General features: G+C 34.3%; 1 protein-coding gene across 2 annotated transcripts in view; it reads right to left on the reverse strand.

Moving 5' to 3' along the window:
• CSMD3 (CUB and Sushi multiple domains 3) overlaps window positions 1-22,876 on the reverse strand; it is a 1,079,985-nt gene that overhangs the window by 940,422 nt on the left and 116,687 nt on the right. For both annotated transcript variants that reach the window (XM_030875636.2, XM_030875634.2), the window contains exon 2: window positions 21,351-21,573. In XM_030875636.2, the coding sequence (XP_030731496.1) occupies window positions 21,351-21,573 (223 nt within the window). The remainder of the gene's footprint in view (window positions 1-21,350; window positions 21,574-22,876) is intronic.

Here is a 22,876-nt window from a genome sequence, read left to right on the forward strand (position 1 = left end):
GCTTAGAGTCTCGCAAGAATGGAATCATGGTGTCAGCTTGGCTGCATTGCTTTCTGGAAACTCTGCAGTTACATCTGCTTCACTTCCAAATTCAGCAGGCTATTGCCAGAATTCAGTTTCATGAAATTGTAAGATTAAGGTCCTTCTTTCCTTGCTGGCTCTTAGCTTGGGGTTATTCTCAGCTTTTAGAAATTGAAGGCATTCCTTGGTTTGTGGCCCCCATCCTCCATCTCCAGAGTCAGCAATGGCAGTCCAAGTTCTTCTTATTCTTCAGATATCTGTGGTTTCCCCTTCTATCTCATCCCTCTGCTGCTCAGGCTGGAAGAAGTTCTCTGCCTCTTCTGCCTCTGCTTTTAAATGCTCATGTAATTAGATTGTGCCCAAATGGATAATTCAAATATCTTCCTATTATAACATCTGTAATCTTAATTCCATTTGTAAAATTCATTTTGCCATGTGATAGAACATATTTGCAGGTTCTGAGGGAACCATTATTCTGGAATCATTATTCTGCCTACCATAATGGGTATATATCAGAGGCTAGGTTCAGTCCCGGACTCCTAATGAAACAAATTAGTTTTCCATGTCTTAAAACTTTATATAAATAAAATCATATAATAAAATTATTCTGCCTCTGGCTTCTTTGACTCAACATTACCTTTGTATTATTATAGCAGTAGTATGGAACTTAATTTTCATTGCTCTATAGGATTCCATTTTATGAGTATACTTCAATTTATTTATCCATTCTATTGTTGGTGGACTTTTTTTTCCAGTTGGGTCTTTTATAAATAATACTGCTATGAACATGTGTTACATGTTTTGTAAGCATTTATACATATTTCTCTTGAGAATATACCTAGTACTAGAATTTCTGGGTAATTGCGGAACTAATGGGTTGTTAAATAATTTTCTAGATTTTTTCAACATTATTTCTTGATATAAAGATGTAAAAATAAAGTATTCCCCACTTTAAATGCTCAGAGTATTTTTTCAGAAAAATAAGAAACATTGTCAGGGAAAAAAAAGGACAAATGATTTTGCAACAAAAAAAGTCTGAGAACCTATTTACCTTATAACCAGACTGTTATGATGTTATATATGATATTATACTATGAAAAGTGGCCTTCCAAAATTGCCTGGGCTCTAATCCCTGGAATATTTAAATATGTCACCTTGTATGACAAAAGGAACTTTACAGATGTGATTAAGTTAAAATCTTAAGAATAGTAAATTACCCTAGATTATCTGGATGGATCAGAGTATTCACAAGGGTCCTTATCAAAGGAAGGTAGGAGGATCAGAGAGAGAGTAGGAGATGTGACAATGAAAGCAGAGGTTTGAGTGATGCAGTTTCTGGCTATGAAGCTAGAAGAGGGACACAAGCCAAAGAAGGGCAAGCAGCCTCTATAAGCTGGAGAAGTCAAGGAACAGATTTTCTCCTAGACCCTCCGTAAGAGATGCAGTCCTGCTGACACCTTGAGTTCAGCCCACTTAAATACATTTTGGACTTCAGTTCTCCAGACTGCAAGATAATAAATTTATGTTGTTCAAACCACTAAGTTTGCAGTAATTTGTTGCATCAACAGTAGGAAACCAATGGATAGCTCTCTTTTGGGCTTTGAAATACACATTTTTAAAAAGTGTCTAAAATATTAATTTATTATACAAATGAAAATAGAGGTCCCATGGAACCTAGTGACCACTGTAATTCACTGAGACTCATGTTGATATTATACAAAACAAGTAGATTCAGAGCTTATCAGTGCAACATTTATTTGAAAATAATGTTTTGAAAACCTTTCTATATAGGTAAAACATGCAATTTCACCCTCAGATTAGAAGGCATAAGGGACTGGGAGATATTAAACAACTGGATCAAGTTCAAAATAGGGCCAGGTCTAAGACTACAACATACTGTTTTGTCCCATTTTCTAGTGAACACCCTGTTTATCCTCACATTGTCTTTGGCACATTTATTAAATCAAAATATTAAATATTTGAACTACTGATGTACATACAAATTATTTTACCTGCAATCTCAGATTTTTATACTTGTTCAGATACATTAAATAATCCAATATTTTTAGGCAATACTTAGAACCTTTTACCATTAAATTTTCCAAAATGATAGAGGACAATGTGAAGAATTTTTCCCACTTATCAAAAGCAAGTATTTTTCCAGTTATCCTTAAATACTCAGTATGTAGTGGCATGTTGTATAATGGAAGATTTAGTTTTCTTTTTCACTTCAGTAAATGATGGAAGATGTATGTTTTTAAACTTATTTTCATGATAGTTGTACCATTATGAGGATTTACAGTAACTTGTTTTACTCCCTCCCATGATACATTACTTGATTGATCTGAAAATAAACTTTAAGTTATGAATCCCATTAGTTACTTTTCTTTACAAGACTTCATTTTATAATTTAATATTTGTGTGTGATTATTTATTAAGCTTCTCTCTTTCTCCTTTGGGCACTAAACTTCCTGAAGTCAATGCTTGGAACTCAATAGTTTATCACCAGTTCTTCATGCAATGCATTCCATGTAAGAGGCTCTCTTAACATGGTTAAATTAATGAACTGGAATGATAGAAAAATGTGAAAGCCATCATAATGCTTTCTTTTTCAAACCAAAAATTTGTTCTTTGAACAGTGTTTTCAAGAATCATGAGAATGTAAAGAAATGCCAATTGTTAAGAAAATCCAAATAGTCTATTTAGAGACTCTTGTTCAGAGTTATTTTTTACCATGTTATTAATCTCAAGAGTTAAAGGGAGACCATATATTTTATGTATACCTATTTGAAATATCTTTTAGGATATAACTATATAATTTAAACATTTATTTTCCAGGTAAAACTAATATGATTTTTATCTTCAATGTGAGTTATAAATTACAGTAGTTAAATATACATGTATTTTACCTGAATTTAACACATTTTCTATGTACTGTAAAAGCATAATATTTTATGGATAAGCATAATATTTTTCATGGAATTCAGATATTTGTGAAATTTAGTTTTTTATATATTGTTTTATACCTTATCAATTATATTCCCTTCTTATTGACATATGATAAATTTGCATAGTGAATGACACTTTATGTTCCTTTTAAAGAATACCAGAGTGTAATTTTATTTTCACTGAATTACAATTGAAGAAATCACAGCTCAGAATTGATTAGTAAATTGTTTAAATCCATACAGCTGGTAGGCAGTGGAGCAAAGATATAAACCCATAACTTGCAACTCCAGTCTATCTCTCTCCTTATGATTTTCCCATAGGGGAAATGATTTTTCCATGAAGGGCAAAAATGCATATTTAGTCCATCTTTTTTTCTCCACAATGCCCATATAAATTTCTTAACAAATATGTGAAATAGATAAAAACATGATCACATGATAGCTTTAAGTAGTTGAGGCTGGTAAAAAACTGTGTCATAATTATGAAGTCATTGAATTAAAGGCCTGGAAATTAATGGAGAACCACTGCCTGTACATGTTGATACCTTTATGGCAAAGGTTACCAGTGGTTAGCAAAGATATTTCCTGACTAGGAAAACTAAATAAGAGTAGCAAACAGAAATGTCAGGGGAAAGTCCTAGATGATGCAATGTTAATGTCCTTCAGATATTATTTTTTATAAAAGTTAAAATTTGAGGAGTAGCCAATAAAGTATTGAAATATATTAATTTTGCTATGTAGCTACTTTGTTTTATGACATCACAACAATCAACATTTTCTCTCACCATAAATTTGATGCTTAAAAATGCATGTAAACTCAGATTAAAGAACAATAATTTCCCTTTAATACATTTAGTTTCATTAAAAATTCAAAACATTTCCTCTATTTCACATTTGTATTGGTGAATGTTTCGTCATGAACTACTTTATGGCCATTGTTTTAGTAAGTTCTCTCTAGTGACAGGACGGCAGAGCATGTTGGTTGTTTTTTCATCTTACATTTAATAGTTTCTAATGTATAACCGCTACTCTACCTTTCCCCTAATCCCGCATGCACCCCTAATCATATTTTAGCATTTGTTACTTACTAGACAAAACATTCATCAGAAGCTGTGGAATGTGTTAAAATTCACACACTTAAAGCAAGTGGTCCTATCACTTCTCATGCCTGCTTTTAATAGATGAAAACATTCTTGAAGCATTTCCTCTTAAAAAGATTCAGAAACATTAATGATATCTCATACTGTAATGAGTAACTAGTTACAGAGAGAATTAAATGATTAACTTGTAACTTTATATAATGACTAATATGAAAAGTACTAAAATAATTATTTGGTAATTAATGCAAAAATGATAGAAATTTAAATTACCAGAAAGTCATTTAAAATGTCAATGCATATGCTTTTTAAATAACAGGCTGTTTGTTTAAGATCTTCTTAAATTAATGGCAGTAAATGTGCCATTTTATAGCTTAATGTAACAGAAACCCCTAAAACATCAACACTGGTGGATAAAAATGATGCCTGTATCATTATCTAAATGTGTTTATCAACTTTTAACAGTGAGATGTTATTATTTCCATGAGACTTGAGCATGGAGAATGACTAGATCTATACTATCTTTAACAATGTAATCAAAGGGCTCTTTTAATATATACATTTTTAATGTACCTATCAACTGATTGCAATATTTCAAATGTTCTCTAGTTAAGAGAATTAACATAAAAGTCACAGTTTTAAATTAAATGGCTATTAGCATATTACTGCTTATAGTGAGACAGAGGGAAAACAGACATGAGGAATGCAGAAAGAGAGAGAGAGGGAGCTTTATTTAAAAACTGGTAACATTACCAAAGTCCCAGGATTTTGTGATTGTTGAGTAAGACAATTCACGTGAATGGTTTGGTGTATTTTTTTTTTTTCATTGAAGTAGAGTTGATTTACAATGCTGGGCCAATCTCTGCTGTACAGCAAAGTGACTCAGTTCTACACATTCTTTTTTTAATATATTCTTATTTTTTGGAACCTAAGAAATAGCTATAAAACGTTAGTTTCATTAGTGCTATGACTCAAAATCCATTGCCCTTTTGTCTGCACTCAGTGGCATACTAAGACTAGGATAAATTCTATTATAACACCAGCATTTCCACGGTGGTTTCTCATTACTCACAGTAAGAGTTTTGGATTTGAATAATCTTACAATTTTACTTTGGTTATACAGTTCTTAAAACTGATCCAGGTAATATACAGTGAATTGTCAGCTGAAACAAACTGTTAACCTATTTAATTTCAAAATGAATGGGAAAACCACAGGAACAAATAGATCTTTAAAGTAATGACTGTTCTGTGAGAATAAATCATGCATACCCTATTGATATTGGGGTACATGAAGTACAACAGCATAATTCATGGTTATGTCAAGATGACAGTAATTGTAATATTAAAGAAAAAGATGGCTGCAACAATATTTGAATGATTATAGAATTTGTTGAGAGTAAATGAGCTGTAGCTTCTATCAAACATAAAATTCCCAAAAAGCCATCATGTGTGAGGATGGCAAATTCACAATGTTAGAAACATGTGCTAGGTATAGATTTAGATATGGAAATGGATATAGGTAATGATATACATAGGGTATGGGTAGGGATAAGATAAATATGGATGTGACTATGAACATTGTAAAGATATAGATAGAAAAGTAGGCAACTAACATTCATTTCTACTCTTTTCTGTTCTTTCCATTGTACTAAAGTGCCTGTGAGTCTTGGAACTACGCTTGCTAGACTACCTCTCTTTGCCAGCAAAGTTGTCTATTAGATTTTGCCAATGAAGGCAATTCCATAAGACTTAGAATGTGAATTGAGTATAAGCCATTATTATGTCTTGGTAGGTAAGTGCATTGGATTCAGCAGGTGTTAGAGGTGAAGATTTTTCATCAGCTTACCAGAATTCTTATTTAAAACAATTGTTTCGGTGCTGCAAAAAACTGAGCTCGCAATTAGTGTTTTCCTGCAATTTCTGCAAATTTCTGATTTCTTGAAAGCTAGTGAAGGTTCTCTCTGACCTTCATACCACAGCCTTAAATTCAGAAATCTTGTTATTAAATGTGTTCCTACTTTAAGTATGTCAGTTTCTTTCCTTCTTGTCTGAACCCTGAGAGATGCACAAATACTATAAAACCACTATCCCGTGGAGAAAATATTTTCTTCCCTCAAAATATAGCTTGAGAATATCTTTAACTCTGTATGTTAATAATCATAATATCTGTAATCATAATCTATATGTTACATAGTTACATATTTATATATAAAATATATTTTTTAAAAAAGCATAAAGTGAACATAGGAAATTTTTGTGGAAATATGAATTGACACATCAAACAATACCAGTATAACAATAAATCTTTTGTGGCAGTGGGTTGTATTAATATTATTTTTCTTTTTACTTGAATATTTTCTAGTGATCACATCTCACCCCAAAATATTTGACTTTGTAATTAGAAATCACTATTTTTTAAATGAATGAAATGAGGTTGCTCTGATTGGTTCATGCAAGTAAAAAAAAAAAAATACCACAAATATATTGGTAGCTTTCATGGCAAGTTTCCATATTCTATGCATTTTTTAGCCCTTCTATCCACCAAGAAAAGTGTCACATATATGGCAAGATTCTGAAATTTTATTTTTGAACAAATACCTCAAAGAAGCAAATCTTTAAAGAAATATACATATACTGTATTAATTTTTAATATATAGAAGTTTGAAGATAATATTTTATTACCAGATCTTGCCACTGATTTTGTAATGTCCTTACATTTGGTATATATGTATGTACAAATTTATGATTTTCTAATATTAGTGTTTTAAAATCTGCATTTAGTTAGGAAGATTATTTAGAAAATAATTGTTTCTTGAATCCTTTAAATTAATTTTTTGTCCTTCCAAACTTTGGTCCAAATAACTATTATAATCTTTATAAAATCAATGTAAGCTAAGGATTTGTTAAATACCATTTCTGAATGTACATAGAATTAACTTGTGATGTTTTTCTAAAAATACCAGTTATAGATACAATAAAAATGTCTTCTAAAAAGTACATGACCATGCACTTAATTATATATTTTTTATTTGATAAATTCAATCCTTTTTCTATGAGGGCTCAATATCTTCTAGATATATTTAGAATATCAAATTGAAACATCTATGAAAGATTAGTTCTCTTTGACACAATCATTTTTTGACGCATATATGCCTTTGGATGTATGTTATGTCATAAAAGCAAAAGGGTAATTTTTTAAAAAGTGGTTCCTGATATAAATATGGGTCCTTATACCCTTTAATTCTCTTGACCTTTTAGTTTAGATTTAGTAAAATTACAGAATAAAAAAATGGTTAATAAAAGTTATCTGATTCTATAGTTGTCCAGTTTAAAGTAAATCTTATCCATCATTCAAAAATGGTATAATTGAAAAATAAAAATAAATGTAACCAATGAGCTGTGCTCTAACCTATTTAGATTCAAACTTCAGTCTCTTGGAAACCTTTTTTTTTTTTTTTTTTTTTTTTGCGGTACGCGGGTCTCTCACTGTTGTGGCCTTTCCCGTTGCGGAGCACAGGCTCCGCACGCGCAGGCTCAGCGGCCATGGCTCATGGGCCCAGCCGCTTCTCAGCATGAGGGACCCTCCCGGACCGGGGCACGAACTCGCGTCCCCCGCATCGGCAGGTGGACCCCCAACCACTGCGCCACCAGGGAAGCCCTGGAAACCTAATTTTTTGATCTTGTGAAAGTTATTGATATTTCTGAAATTTTTCTCATCTGTATAATAGGAGTATTGGCAGAATATCTGAAATGATGCTATGAGAGTTGCATATAAATAGCCTGATATAGCCTGTGTATTCAGAAGATGTTAGTTTTTAACAGATACAGAATATCTATAGATCCCCTTAGAATACATATATTAACAAATCTAAAAGAATTCAAAAAGAGCTAATCTGGGATGCCTAATCTAAAAGTTTTATTTAGGATTTTAGGATGCTAAATGAAATTTTTAGTTATGAAAAACATTTGTATTTATTAGAACATAAAGTTGCTCTCTGTGAGATAAACAGGCCTTTTGATATGCCATTTTACAGATGAGAAATGAATGTTTATGAAGAATGAGTTACACAAGAAATATTGCTAGTTACTGACATAACACCATGTGTAGTTTACTTTTAAGATATCAGTGCTGTTTTACTGAAAACAGGCTAACGGAAGTAAACTTTTCATAGTTTTGCTGTAAAAAATTAGATAAATATAATCCATAGAACAAAGTGGTTAAACTCGATGATGACATTTTATGTTTTATGTTTTGACCCGTGTTTTAATGATTTAATTTAGTCTGTTTCTTTACTAAAAGCCACCTCAATTCTTTTTGGCAACATGCCTAGTATAAACAACAAATGATTGTGTATAGTCTTGAATCCTTGCCTTACTCAGCTTTGAAAGAGTCTTTTATCTTGACAAAAAGTTCTAGAAACCCTGTCTGTCCTTGAGATCTATCCAGTCGTTAATTTGAATGCTCCAAAGTGAAGAATGATATCTAAGGAGAAGAGTCATTAACTGCCTAAGGTGCATCAAAATTTTAATTGGCATTTTTTCTAATTCGCTTGTATGCCCTATGGCAATGAAGTACATCTTAAGTTATCTAAAATTTGGGGGAGGAGAATACTAGCCACAGTATAACAATTTTTTCAAACTCGTCCATAGAAAAACCCACTTCTATTCTCAATTTCTGTGTTTTGTGGAGTCTGTATTTTCTTTTTTTTTAATTTATTTTTTTATGCAGCAGGTTCTTATTAGTCATCAATTTTATGCACATCAGTGTATACATGTCAATTCTAATCACCCAATTCATCACCCCCCCACCCCCCGCTGCTTTCCCCCCTTGGTGTCCATAAGTTTGTTGTCTACATCTGTGTCTCAATTTCTGCCCTGCAAACGGGTTCATCTGTACCATTTTTCTAGGTTCCACATATATGTGTTAATATACGATATTTGTTTTTCTCTTTCTGACTTACTTCACTCTGTATGATAGTCTCTAGATCCATCTACTTCTCAACAAATGACCCAATTGCATTCCTTTTTATGGCTGAGTAATATTCCATTGTATATATGTACCACATCTTCTTATCCATTCGTCTGTCGATGGGTATTTAGGTTGCTTCCATGACCTGGCTCTTGTAAATAGTGCAGCAATGAACATTGGGGTGCGTGTGTCTTTTTGAATTATGGTTTCCTCTGGGTATATGCCCAGTAGTGGGATTGCTGGGTCATATGATAATTCTATTTTTAGTGTTTTGAGGAACCTCCATACTGTTCTCCATAGTGGCTGTATCAATTTACATTCCCACCAACAGTGCAAGAGGGTTCCCTTTTCTCCACACCCTCTCCAGCACTTGTTGTTTGTAGACTTCCTGATGATGCCCATTCTAACGGGTGTGAGCTGATACCTCATTGTAGTATAGATTTGCATTTCTCTAATAATTAGTGATGTTGAGCATCTTTTCATGTGCTTCTTGGCCATCTGTATATCTTCTTTGGAGAAATGTCTATTTAAGTCTTCTGCCCATTTTTGGATTGGGTTGCTTGTTTTTTTAATATTGAGCAGCATGAGCTTTTTATATATTTCAGAGGTTAATCCTTTGTCTGTTGATTCATTTGTATTTTCTGTACAGTGCAATTACTAAGGTCATATTTGGATTAACAGTAAGCAAAATTCATGTTGCCATTTGGATCTCATTAATATAAGAGATAAATGAGAAAACCCTGGTGTTACTTCTCTTTATTTATTGAGTATACAGTTGTTAATATCACACATGCAATTACCACACAAACACACACACACTGTCTACGCCGGGAAGTCAGGCAGTAGCGTATCTGCATTTCCCAGACATTGTGTTATACGAGAGAGATAATCAGGATACAAGGACTGATTCTCACTCTGAAGGTGGAAATCTTCATAGACAGCAAACTGGTTTGGGTTGTACCACTCTTAGTCAAACCTTTCTGATAGCCTGGAGACAGGGACTTGGAAGTACAGTTAAAACAGTGGAGTGCACTGCCATAGAGTATACCCTATGGCCATTTGTTTCTATGGTCTAACAAGTCATTTATGAATTTTCTAATAATTTTTGTGGGAAAGTTGTTTTCTACCTCAACATTATATTATATTCTCAAACTATCGCATCGTTTTTTCAAGTAACACAGAATACATTAGGAGTTTTGGATAGTACTGTATTTTAATTTCAAAGAATGAAATAATATGTATTTCATATTGTTCATATTCATAAATAATATGTAGTAAATATAACCATGAATATAGTGAAGATCTCCATTTTCCAACATTATGCCTTACAGCACTATATTACAATTTTTTATCATTTAGATTCTGTATAATACTCATCAAATTTATATCAACAAATTACTACTTTTGTTACTATTTGCAATATAATATGCTTTCAATTTTTCTCATTCAGCTTTAAGGACATACATAGGCTCAAAGTGAAGGGATGGAGAAGGATATTCCATGGAAATTTAAAAATAAATTTGTAAATAAATATCAAATATAAATAATTGATTATTTTATTATTAATTAATTATTATCATAAAGTCATGTAGTACTGGTCAGAACATAAACTTTATATTCTTAAATTATGTACTTCATTTTTATTTCTTTTTTTTTCTTGAGAATTCTAAATTGTTTCTTTTTTTTTTAACATCTTTATTGGAGTATAATTGCTTTAAAATGGTGTGTTAGTTTCTGCTTTATAACAAAGTGAACCAGCTATACATATACCTATATCCCCATTTCTCCTCCCTCTTGAATTTCTCTCCCACCCCCCCATCCCACCACTCTAGGTGGTCACAAATCCCTGAGCTGATCTCCCTGTGCTATGCAGCTGCTTCCCACTAGCTGTCTATTTTAACATTTGGTAGTATGTGTAAGTCCGTGCCACTCTCTTGCTTACCCTTGCCCCTACCCGTGTCCTCAAGTCCATTCTCTACATCTGCATCTTTATTCCTGTCCTGCCGCTAGGTTCTTCATAAACTTTTTTTTTTTTAGATTCCATATATATGTGTTAGCATACGGTGTTTGTTTTTCTCTTTCTGACTTACTTCACTCTGTATGACAGATCCTAGGTCCATCCACCTCACTACAAATAACTCAATTTCATTTCATTTTATGGTTGAGTAATGTTCCATTGTATATATTTGCCACATCTTCTTTAACCATTCATCTGTCGATGGACACTTAGGTTGCTTCCATGTCCTACCTATTGTAAACAGAGCTGCAATGAACATTGTAGTACGTGACTCTTTTTGAATTATGGTTCTCTTAGGGTATATGCCCAGTAATGGGATTGCTGGGTCATCTGGTAGTTGTATTTTTAGTTTTTTAAGGAATGTCCATACTGTTATCCATAGTGGCTGTATCAATTTACATTCCCACCAGCAGTGCAAGAGGGGTCCCTTTTCTCCACACCCTCTCCAGCATTTATTGTTTGTAGATATTTTGATGATGGCCATTCTGACTGGTGTGAGGTGATACCTCATTGTGGTTTTGAATTGCATTTCTCTAATGATTAGTGATGTTGAGCATCCTTTCATATGTTTGTTGGCAAACTGTGTATCTTCTTTGAAAAAATGTCTATTTAGGTCTTCTGCCTATTTTCAGATTGGGTGTTTGTTTATTGATATTGAGCTGCATGAGCTGCTTGTAAATTTTAGAGATTAATCCTTTGTCAGTTGCTTCATTGGCAAATATTTTCCCCTATTGTGAAGGTTGTCTTTTCATCTTGTTTATGGTTTCCTTTGCTGTGCAAAAGCTTTTAAGTTTCATTAGGTCCCATTTGTTTACTTTTGTTTTTATTTCCATTTCCCTAGGAGGTGGGTCATAAAGGATCTTGCTGTGATTTATGTCACAGAGTGTTCTGCCTATGTTTTCCTCTAAGAGTTTTTTAGTGTCTGGACTTACATTTAGGTCTTTAATCCATTTTGAGCTTATTTTTGTATATGGTGTTAGGGAGTGTTCTAACTTCATTCTTTTACATGTAGCTGTCCAGTTTTCCCAGCACCACTTATTGAAACACTGTCTTTTCTCCATTGGATATCCTTGCCTCCTTTATCAAAGATAAGGTGACCATGTGTGTGTGGGTTTATCTCTGGGCATTCTCCCCTGTTCCATTGATCTATATTTCTGTTTTTGTGCCAGTACCATACTCCCTTGATTACTGTAGATTTGTAGTATAGTCTGAAGTCAGGGATTCTGATTTCTCCAGCTGTTTTTCTTTCTCAGCTTGCTTTGGCTATTCGGGGTCTTTTGTGTTTCCATACAAATTGTGAAATTTTTTGTTCTAGTCCTGTGAAAAATGCCATTGGTGGTTTGATAGGGATTGCATTGAATCTGTAGATTGCTTTGAGTAGTATATTCATTTTCACATTGTTGATTCTTCCAATCCAAGAACATGGTATATCTCTCCATCTGTTTGTATCATCTTTAATTTCTTTCAACAGTGTCTTATAGCTTTCTGTATAGAGGGCTTTTGTCTCCTTATGTAGGTTTATTCCTAGGTATTTTATGCTTTTTTTTTGCAATGGTAAATGGGAGTGTTTCCTGAATTTCTCTTTCAGATTTTTCATCATTAGTGTATAGGAATGCAGGAGATTTCTGTGCATTAATTTGGTATCCTGCTACTTTACCAAATTCATTGATTAGCTCTAGTAGTTTTCTGATAGAGTCTATAGGATTCCCTATGTATAGTATCATGTCATCTGCAAACAGCGACTGCTTTAATTCTTCTTTACCTATTTTGATTCCTTTTATTTATCTTTCTTCTTCAATTGCTGTGGCTAAAACTTCCAAAACTATGTTGAATAATAGTGGTGAGAGTGGTCAACCTTGTCTTGTTCCTGATCTTCCTGGAAATGGTTTCAGTTTTTCACCACTGAGAATGATGTTGGCTGTGGGTTTGTCATATACAGAACTTATTATGTTGAAGTAAGTTCCCTCTATGCCTACTTTCTGGAGGCTTTTTATCATAAGTGAGTGTTGAATTTTGTCAAAAGCTTTCTCTGCATCTATTGAGATGACCATATGGTTTTTCTCCTTCAATTTGTTAATATGGTGTATCACATTGATTGATTCGCATATGTTGAAGAATCCTTGCATTCCTGGGATAAAACACTCTTGATCATGGTGTATCATCCTTTTAATGCGCCATTGGATTCTGTTTGCTAATATTTTGTTGAGGATTTTTGCATGTATGTTCATCAGTGATATTGGCCTGTAGTTTTCTTTCTTTGTGACATCCTTGTCTGGTTTTGGTATCAGGGTGATGGTGGTCTCATAGAATGAGTTTGGGAGTGTTCCTTCCTCTGCAATTTTTGGAACAGTTTGGGAAGGATAGGTATTAGCTCTTCTCTAAATGTTTGATAGAATTCGCCTGTGAAGCTATCTGGTCCTGGGCTTTTGTTTGTTGGAAGATTTTTAATCACAGTCTCAATTTCAGTTCTTGTGATTGGTCTGTTTGTATTTCTTCCTGGTTCAGTCTCGGAAGGTTGTACTTTTCTAAGAATGTGTCCATTTCTTCCAGGTTGTCCATTTTATTGGCGTATAGCTACTTGTAGTAATCTCTCATGATACTTTGTATTTCTGCAGTATCAATTGTTACTTCTCCTTTTTCATTTATAATTCTATTGATTTGAGTGTTCTCTTGATGTGTCTGGCAAATGGTTTATCAATTTTGTTTATCTTCTTAAAGAACCAGCTGTTAGTTTTACTGATCTTTGCTATTGTTTCCTTCATTTTTTTTCATTTATTTCTGATCTGATCTTTATGATTTCTTTTCTTCTGCTAACTTTGGGTTTTTTTTTTTTTTCTTCTTTCTCTCATTGCTTTAGGTTTAATGTTAGGTTGTTTATTTGAGATGTTTCTTGTTTCCTGAGGTAGGATTATATTGCTATAAACTTCTGTCTTAGAGCTGCTTTTGCTGTATCCCATAGGTTTGGGTTGTTGTGTTTTCATTGTCATTTGTTTCTAGGTATTTTTTGATTTCCTCTTTGATTTCTTCAGTGATCGCTTGGTTATTAAGTAGTATATTGTTTAGCCTCCATGTGTTTGTATTTTTTACAGATTTTTTTCCTATAATTGATATCTACTCTCATAGCCTTGTTGTCGGAAAGGATACTTGATATGATTTCAATTTTCCTAAATTTACCAAGGCTTGATTTGTGACCCAAGATATGATAAATCCTGGAGAATGTTCCATGAGCACTTGAGAAGAAAGTGTATTCTGTTGTTTTTGGATGGAATGTCCTATAAATATCAATTAAGTCCATCTTGTTTAATGTATCATTTTAAGCTCGTATTTCCTTATTTATTTTCATTTTGGATGATCTGTCCATTTGTGAAAGTGAGGTGTTAAAGTCCCCTACTATGATTGAGTTACTGTCAATTTCCCCTTTTATGCCAGTTAGCATTTGCCTTATGTATTGAGGTGCTCCTATGTTGGATGTATAAATATTTATAATTGTTATATCTTCTTCTTCGATTGAGCCCTTGATCATTATGTACTGTCCTTCTTTGTCTCTTGTAATAGTTTTTATTGTAAAGTCTATTTTGTCTGATATGAGAATTGCTACTCCAGCTTTCTTTTGATTTCCATTTGCATGGAATATCTTTTTCCATCCCCTCACTTTCAGTCTGTATGTGTCCCTACGTCTGAAGTGAGTCTCTTGTAGACAGCATATATGTGGGTCTTGTTTTTGTATCCATTCAGCCATTCTATGTCTTTTGATTGGAGCATTTAATCTATTTACATTTAACATATTATCTACATGTATGTTCCTATTACCATTTTCTTAATTGTTTTGGGTTTGCTATTGTTGGTCTCTTCCTTCTCTTGTGTTTCTTGCCTAGAGAAGTTCCTTTAGCATTTGTTGTAAAACTGGTTTGGTGGTGCTGAATTCTCTTAGCTTTTGCTTGTCTATTAAACTTTTTATTTCTCCGTTGAATCTGAATGAGATCCTTGCTGTGTAGAGTAATGTTGATTGTAGTTTTTTCCCTTTCATCACTTTAAATATGTACTGCCACTCCCTTCTGGCTTGCAGAGTTTCTGCTTAAAGATCAGCTGTTAACTTTATGGGGATTCCCTTGTATGTTATTTGTTGTTTTTCCCTTGCTCTTTTAATATTTTTTGTTTGTATTTACTTTTTGATAGTTTGATTCATATGTGTCTTGGCATGTTTCTCCTTGGATTTATCCTGTGTGGGACTCTCTGTACTTCCTGGACTTAACCATTTCCTTTCCCATATTAGGGAAGTTTTCAACTATAATCTCTTCAAATACTTCCTCAGTCCCTTTCTTTTTCTCTTCTTCTTCTGGGACCCCTATAATTTGAATGTTGGTGCGTTTAATGTTGTACCAGAGGTCTCTGAGACTCTCTTCAATTCTTTTCATTCTTTTTTCTTTATTCTGCTCTGCAGTAGTTACTTCCACTATTTTATCTTCCAGGTCACTTATCCATTCTTCTGCCTCAGTTATTTCTGCTATTGATTCCTTCTAGAGAATTTTTAATTTCACTTATTGTGTTGTTCATCATTGGTTGTTTGCTCTTTAGTTTACTTAGGTCCTTATTAAACATTTCTTGTATTTTCTCCATTCTATTTTCAAGATTTTGGATCATCTTTACTATCATTACTCTGAATTCTCTTTTTCAGCTAGACTGCCTATTACCACTTCATTTGTTTGGTCTGGTGGGTTTTTACCTTGCTCCTTCATCTGCTGTGTGTTTCTCTGTCTTCTCATTTTGCTTAACTTACTGTGTTTGGGGTCTCCTTTTCACAGACTGCAGGTTTGTAGCTCCCTTTGTTTTTGGTGTCTGCCCCCAGTGCCTAAGGTTGGTTCAGTGGGTTGTGTAGGCTTCCTGGTGGAGGTGACTTGTGCCTGTGTTCTGGTGGATGAGGCTGGATCTTGTCTTTCTGGTGTTCAGGACCATGTCTGATGGTGTGTTTTGGGGTGTCTGTGACCTTATTATGATTTTAGGCAGCCTCTCTGCTAATGGGTGGGGTTGTGTTCCTGTCTTGCTAGTTGTTTGACATAGTATGTCCAGCACTGTAGCTTTCAGTCATTAAGTGGAGCTGGGTCTTAGCATTGAGATGGAGATCTCTGGGAGAGCTTTCGCTGTTTGATATTATGTGGAGTTGGGAGGTCTCTGATGGACCAGTGTCCTGAACTCGGCTTTCCCACTTCAGAGGCATAGGAGCACCAAGACCCTGTCAGCCACATGGAAAAAGAGAAAAAGGAGAAAAATATATATATATATATATTTATATATCGTTGCTCCCAAAGTCCACCGCTTCAATTTTGGGATGATTCGTTTTCTATTCAGGTATTCCACAGATGCAGGGTACCTCAAGTTGATTATGGAGATTTCATCTGCTGCTCCTGAGGCTGCTGGGAGAGATTTCCCTTCCTCTTCTTTGATCGCACATCTCCTGGCGTTCAGCTTTGGATATGGCCCCGCCTCTGCGTGTAGGTCGCCCTAGGGTGTCTGTTCCCACCCTGACAGGACGGGTTTAAAGTAGCAGCTGGTTAGGGGGCTCTGTCTCACTCAGGCCAGGGGAGGAAGGTGGGGTACGGAATGCGGGCAAGCCTGCGGTGGCCGAGGCCAGCAAGACGTTGCAACAGCCTGAGGCCTGCCTTGTTCTCCTGGGGAAGTTGCCCCTGGATCCCGGGACCCTGGCAGTGGCGGGCTGCACAGGCTACTGGGAGGGGAGGTGTTGGTAGTGACCTATGCTTGCACACAGGCTTCTTGGTGGCTGTAGCAGCAGCCTTAGCATTTCATGCCCATCTCTGGGGTCTGCGCTGGTAGCCGCAGCTTGCACCCATCTTTGGAGCTTGTTTAGGCGGTGCTCTGAATCTCCTCTCCTCATGCACAGTGAAACAATGATCTCTTGCCTCTTAGGCACTTCCAGACATTTTTCCGGACTCCCTCCCGGCTAACTGTGGTGCACTAGCCCCCTTCAGGCTGTGTTCACGCAGCCAACCCCAGTCCTCTCCCGGGATCTGACCCCCGAAGCCAGAACCTCAGCTCCCAGCCCCACCCGTCCTGGCGGGTGAACAGACAAGCCTCTCGGGCTGGTGAGTGCTGGTCGGCACCGATCCTCTGTGTGGGAATCTCTCCGCTTTGCCCACCGCACCCCTGTTGCTGTGCTATCCTCCATGGCTCCGAAGCTTACCCCTTCCTCCCCCCACAGTCTCCACCAGTGAAGGGGCTTCCTAGTGTGTGGGAAACCTTTTCTTCTTCACAGCCCCCTCCCACTGGTGCAGGTCCCGTCCCTATCCTTTTGTCTCTGTTTTTTCTTTTTTCTTTTGCCCTACCCGGGTACGTGGGGAGTTTCTTGCCTTTTGGGAGGTCTGAGGTCTTCTACCAGAGTTCAGTGGGTGTTCTATAGGAGTTGTTCCACATGTAGATGTATTTCTGATGTATTTGTGGGTAGCAACGTGATCTCCACGTCTTTTCCGCCATCTTGAAGGTCTCTCTGTACTTCATTTTTAAATTACAAAGAAATAATTTATCTAGAAAATTAATTATTCTTAAAACTAACTTTGTTTTTAGTAGTAAAATATGTGAATAAAATATTTTGATGCTATGATATATTCTGTCATTTGACTGATACTCTGCCTTCTCCATGCCACTTTTCATGGTTGAGGTTAGAATGAAATGCACTTTTTCCAGAACACTTTTCACCTAGGAGTGGCAGTGTGAAGCTGTTATCTGAATTAATGCTAATTCTGATATCTGCATTAATTATGAAAGGAAAAAAACAATATATTTTATAATAGGAGAATAATTAAATGAACCATGTTTATAGTAAGATAAGTATCTACTAAATTTGATACTTACAATAATTCTAATCACATGTGAAATATGTATATATTATTGCAAGGAGATTAAATATGAACATAAAATAGCATGTGTAGTATTGTCCTAAATATACAAATATATGTGCCTCTGCTTCATGAGATTGAGTGATCTTTTTTCTTTTTACCTTTTGCTATAACTTTCCTGTTGAGAAAATACAATATTAGCATAAAAAAGTAAGCAAAGCTTACAATTCCTCTTTTTACATCAAGTAGACCAAATTTGTTTTAAGCTAAAGATATAACTCTAAAGGAGTTCTCTAATGGTGCATTGCTGTAAGTATCAAATTCACCCACCAGTATCAGTTTTTATTTAATAAATTAAAAAACTTAGAGGAAAACAAGCAGAATCTTCAATAATTGGAGTTATAGAAAATAGTTTAAAAATAGGAAATTGTGACTACCAAACTCAATATACCTCTTATACAAGCAAGTATAAGACCTAAAAATCATCTTTTCTGTGTTATTACAATTCAAGTATAGCAAGCTGATTTTAAAAAGTCTATTGGAGTTCACAGAAAGTAACAAAACATGATTATCAATTTCTGAAAGAGAATAGCAGACATACCATAAGGACATGTATTAAGTGAGGATGTGAGAGAAAGAAAACGCAAGAAAGCAGTGAGACAGAGACAAACACAAAAATAAAGCAAACTGCCAGGAGCTCGTTAGACTTCTAATCAAACAGCAGACTGTCTGCAAACACAGTCTGGAAGAAGCTGTAGGTTATACACTGGATTTTTTCCCCTAGTCTTGCTAATTAAAATCAGCTCTATAATATTAGCAACAGTATTTCTTTAGGCATAAAGACCAATAGATATATTGTACATCAACAGTGACCAACATGCTGTAGAGAACATATTAGAACTGAGTTCATAAAACAAATACCAAGAATAAACTTGTAATTTATATTTCTGTTTATATCTTTATATGTTCTATACAGTTTAAAAATTTTGTTTTTATTTATCTCATTCATTAAATTTTACCTAATATTGCTAAGAAAAAATAGGCTTTAATCAATAAACCATGGAGATATATATATATATATATTCTATATATAATTTGTTTTGTAATTAATTGATTGATTGATTGATTACAAGCATAAGCTCAGAGCTCAGACAAACCTGGGTTGCAATAATGATCCTGCCTCTGGTTACTTTTAACAGTGTTAACCTTGGGCAAGTAATATAAGTCTCATTTTCCAAACTGTAAAATGATGATGATAATAGTAGGAATCTTTTCACATTGTTTGAACAGGGGAGAAGTTAAATATAACAACTACAATATACAGTGTGTAATGCTTATGTACGCTCTGTAAATTAAATGTTGTTATTCCCTATTTATAGATTAGGAAAGAAAGAATGAGAACAATAAATTTATTTTCCCCATCTTACCATCTTTTAACTTCCCAGAGGCCACAATTGCTTAAAAAAAAAAAGAAGGGGGGTAAAATAAAAATATTTTCTCATTTTTGAGAGGATTTAGAGAGAATAGATCCTTGTACAAACAATACTATCAATGAATTGATAGAAACTACGAGATAACATTTGGAGAGCTTTATTTTTTTTTCATATTTATACCAACTATATATCATACATTGCTGATGTAAAAGAAATATACAAAACTCTTTGTGCTTTTAGTTTTATATACATCAATTTAGCTGACTTAAAAGTCTAAGAAGCACCTTCCGTTTTCTTTCATGGCCTGATTGGATGTTTACAGGTGAAGGCAGACACCCATACCACACCTACATACACCCACTAGTGCAGGCAAGCACACACACACATGACATGCAGTGCTGGATGTTTTCTATCTTGACTTAGTGCTGTATCATTAACAAAAGACATGGAACGTTTAATGATACTAGCAATGATGACAAAATAGCACCATTGACGTGTCTGTCATACTGTATATCTTTGAAATGAATCGATATTAATAATTTAACAGAATAAAAGGAAGTAGAAAATGAAGTTAGAAATCCTCAGTAAATAAATGTAGAGCAAAAAAAAGGAAGAAAGAAAAATAGAACCTCACCTGTAATCAATCTAGTGACCTTTTCTTTGTACAGACATGTGGTTGCAAACAACCCAGACATTTTTAAGTGTCGTTCTGACTGCAAACAGTTGAAAGGTATACTAAAAGGATTTTATATTCATGCAGCAGTTTCATATACATTATCTCAGATATTCAGAAGAGCATAGTGAAATGGACGGTATTTTCTTTATTACTAATTCTTCCAGTTTAAACACAAACAGATGGTGTGGATTGCTCATACAGCCAATGAACAACAAACCTAACCCTATAATGCAGGTCTTATCTCCTGGTCCAACATCTTTCCCACTATATTATATGTTTTCTGACTAAAAGTGGAAGATAATATATATCAAATATTTATTTTAAATGGGAAAAATCAATGCAAAAGAATATGGAAGACTGGTGAATGTATAAAAACTTAATGTTGATAATCTGATTCCTGTAGATCAGGAAGGCAAGTACACAGTAACAACTACTAGAAAAAGTAACAGAATCACAGAATCATAACTCAAACATAGTCAAGTATGTAAGGGTCTTTAATTCTTACAAATTATCTGCTTAGAATATTTTGAATTAGAATTAAATAAAAAACCACTATACTACAGTTAAGGAAAAATATGCATACATTGGTAAAAATCTAGGACTAAATGAAATATGCAGTGTCTGGCATTTTAAATTTGTTGGTTGAATTAGAGTTCATTTATGTTTAAAAAGAGTTTTTGATAAGACAGCAAAAATTATCATCATATGTCTAGATGTTCTATTTTCTAACAAGAAATTCTAAAGAAACGCTTATAAACAATCAGTGTGCCAGCTAATTTTCATATCTGTTTTATCAACCAACTTAAAAATAAATAATTTCATTTGTGTGGACAGAAACATGAATGTCTCAGTTGATGTGAAGGTCTACTCTTCAGATATTTAGGCTTTATAAACCATACACATTATCTAAAATTAATATATTCTGCTATCATATAAATATTGATTTTAAGTATTTTGCAGATTGTTGTATATTAAAATTGGGTACATACCGCTGAAAGACACATTACATGTTAATCTTTCACTTTACTTAGAGTTATGCCCATAAAGAATGAAGCCCTGAGGTAAGAATTTTAAAAATCAAAATACCTTTAAGCACTCTAAAGAGGTACAATTCAATTTAAATTCACTTTTTGCAGAGATAATATTAATATAGTAGTGTTATGAAGTCAGACATATGGAGTTAATTTGTTCAAGGAATGATATATTTCCAAATGAATAATAATTAGATGGCAAATATGACTTTATTATAATTGCACCACAAATGTTAAGCATCCTTTGTAAAATAAACTACTTTTACCCAATAAATATTTCCCTCCATTTTTCCATTCAAAATACACTAACCTTGTCCTAAAGTTTGTAGGATGAGGATGTCCATCATATAAGGATAAGTAGTCGTATTCTTCTTCTAGAGCAAACGACTGAAAAACAATTTGTATTCTATTTCGTTCTTCTGCTATTATTACCCATGTACAGTTTGCACCATTTGGATATCCATATGGAAAACCAGGGCTTTCTATAGTGCCATTAAGTCCTTTTAAAGTTCCACCACATGTATAAATAAATCCTGTAACAAAACACAAATAAACAGACATTAATATTACATAAAATAAGAACAATCTAGAAGACATATTATTTGGAAAAAGCCTTTTGTTTTTGCAAGACCTGTGTTACAATAATTTTATAAATGACCATTTAAGAGCTAGGTAAATTATCTGTTTTTTTTAAATAGGTAAAACATCAGTAGCAAAATACTAGAAGATGTGTCATTTATCATACATCTTGTGCTTAGTAATTATAAACCAGTTGATGAAATAAAATCCTCTACACTTCTGATTCATTATACATTACATGATCCAACATGCAAACACAATCCTAGAAGTACTTCCAATCTAATTGGTATCTTCCCTGAAGTAGTTTCCAATCTAATTGTGGGCACTCATAAACAAAATTTTGACTTTAATAATGTTAGTATGCATTTTGGGTCTTAAAAAATTAACTCCAGTTTTTCTTAGTAAATCATGCTAACTGTTTTGTGTATGCAAATCTCTACCATGCAACCAATGTGCCTTAGGAAAATCTGTCCCACTCTGATTTTATCAGAGGGATAAAAGGCTCAGACCTAGAAAACAAAACAAAACAAAACGTATGTAATTGCTCTTTGACCAGAGCACGGTCTAAACTAACCATATCAGAGTGACATCTAAGGTTGGGGAGAAAAATTGAGCCCTGGACAACTGACAGCAGCCATCTTAAAAACATCCCTACTAGTTCTATGGGAGGTCTAAATTATTGAGAGCTTGACTCTTAGAGATACCTAGAAAACAGCATGTTTCTTGAAGAATCTTTTATAAGTATATAATATTCTGTAGTCATATTGGGTAATGCAAAACCCTAAGATTTATAAAATGGTCAGAGAAGATGGTCCCCGGCATGTACCTAGACAAGTAGGTACATGCAGTTAAAGCTTGGATCTAGAGGCAGGCAGCCATGGTTTTGATACCTGAAAAGGTTTATCAAAAGTCCAGGCTCTCGTTCAACTTGTCCAAAAGAATTTGGTCAAAGAACACAAAACACCAAGGAAAGAATAAACACACGCACGCTGAGGCTGGGAAGAAAAGAGAGCAAAGAAGCCGTTTATTGAGGCAAAAGTGAAAGTTAACACACTCTAAGGAGAAGAGTGTGGGCATCCTCCTGAGTAAAGAGCTGCACTACAGGGTTGATGATCCCCCTTTTCATTTTATTTTTAGCGCTTTGAGTGCGTGGAGGGTCTTTTTGAGTACGGTGGAATATTCATTGAGGGGAGGGTTGAGGTGTGGCCTGGATTACACCAGGTTGCATCAGCTTCTCATCCTGCACATGCATTTGTC

The sequence above is a fragment of the Globicephala melas genome, chromosome 17 (assembly GCF_963455315.2).
Source record: "Globicephala melas chromosome 17, mGloMel1.2, whole genome shotgun sequence".
Taxonomy (NCBI): domain Eukaryota; kingdom Metazoa; phylum Chordata; class Mammalia; order Artiodactyla; family Delphinidae; genus Globicephala; species Globicephala melas.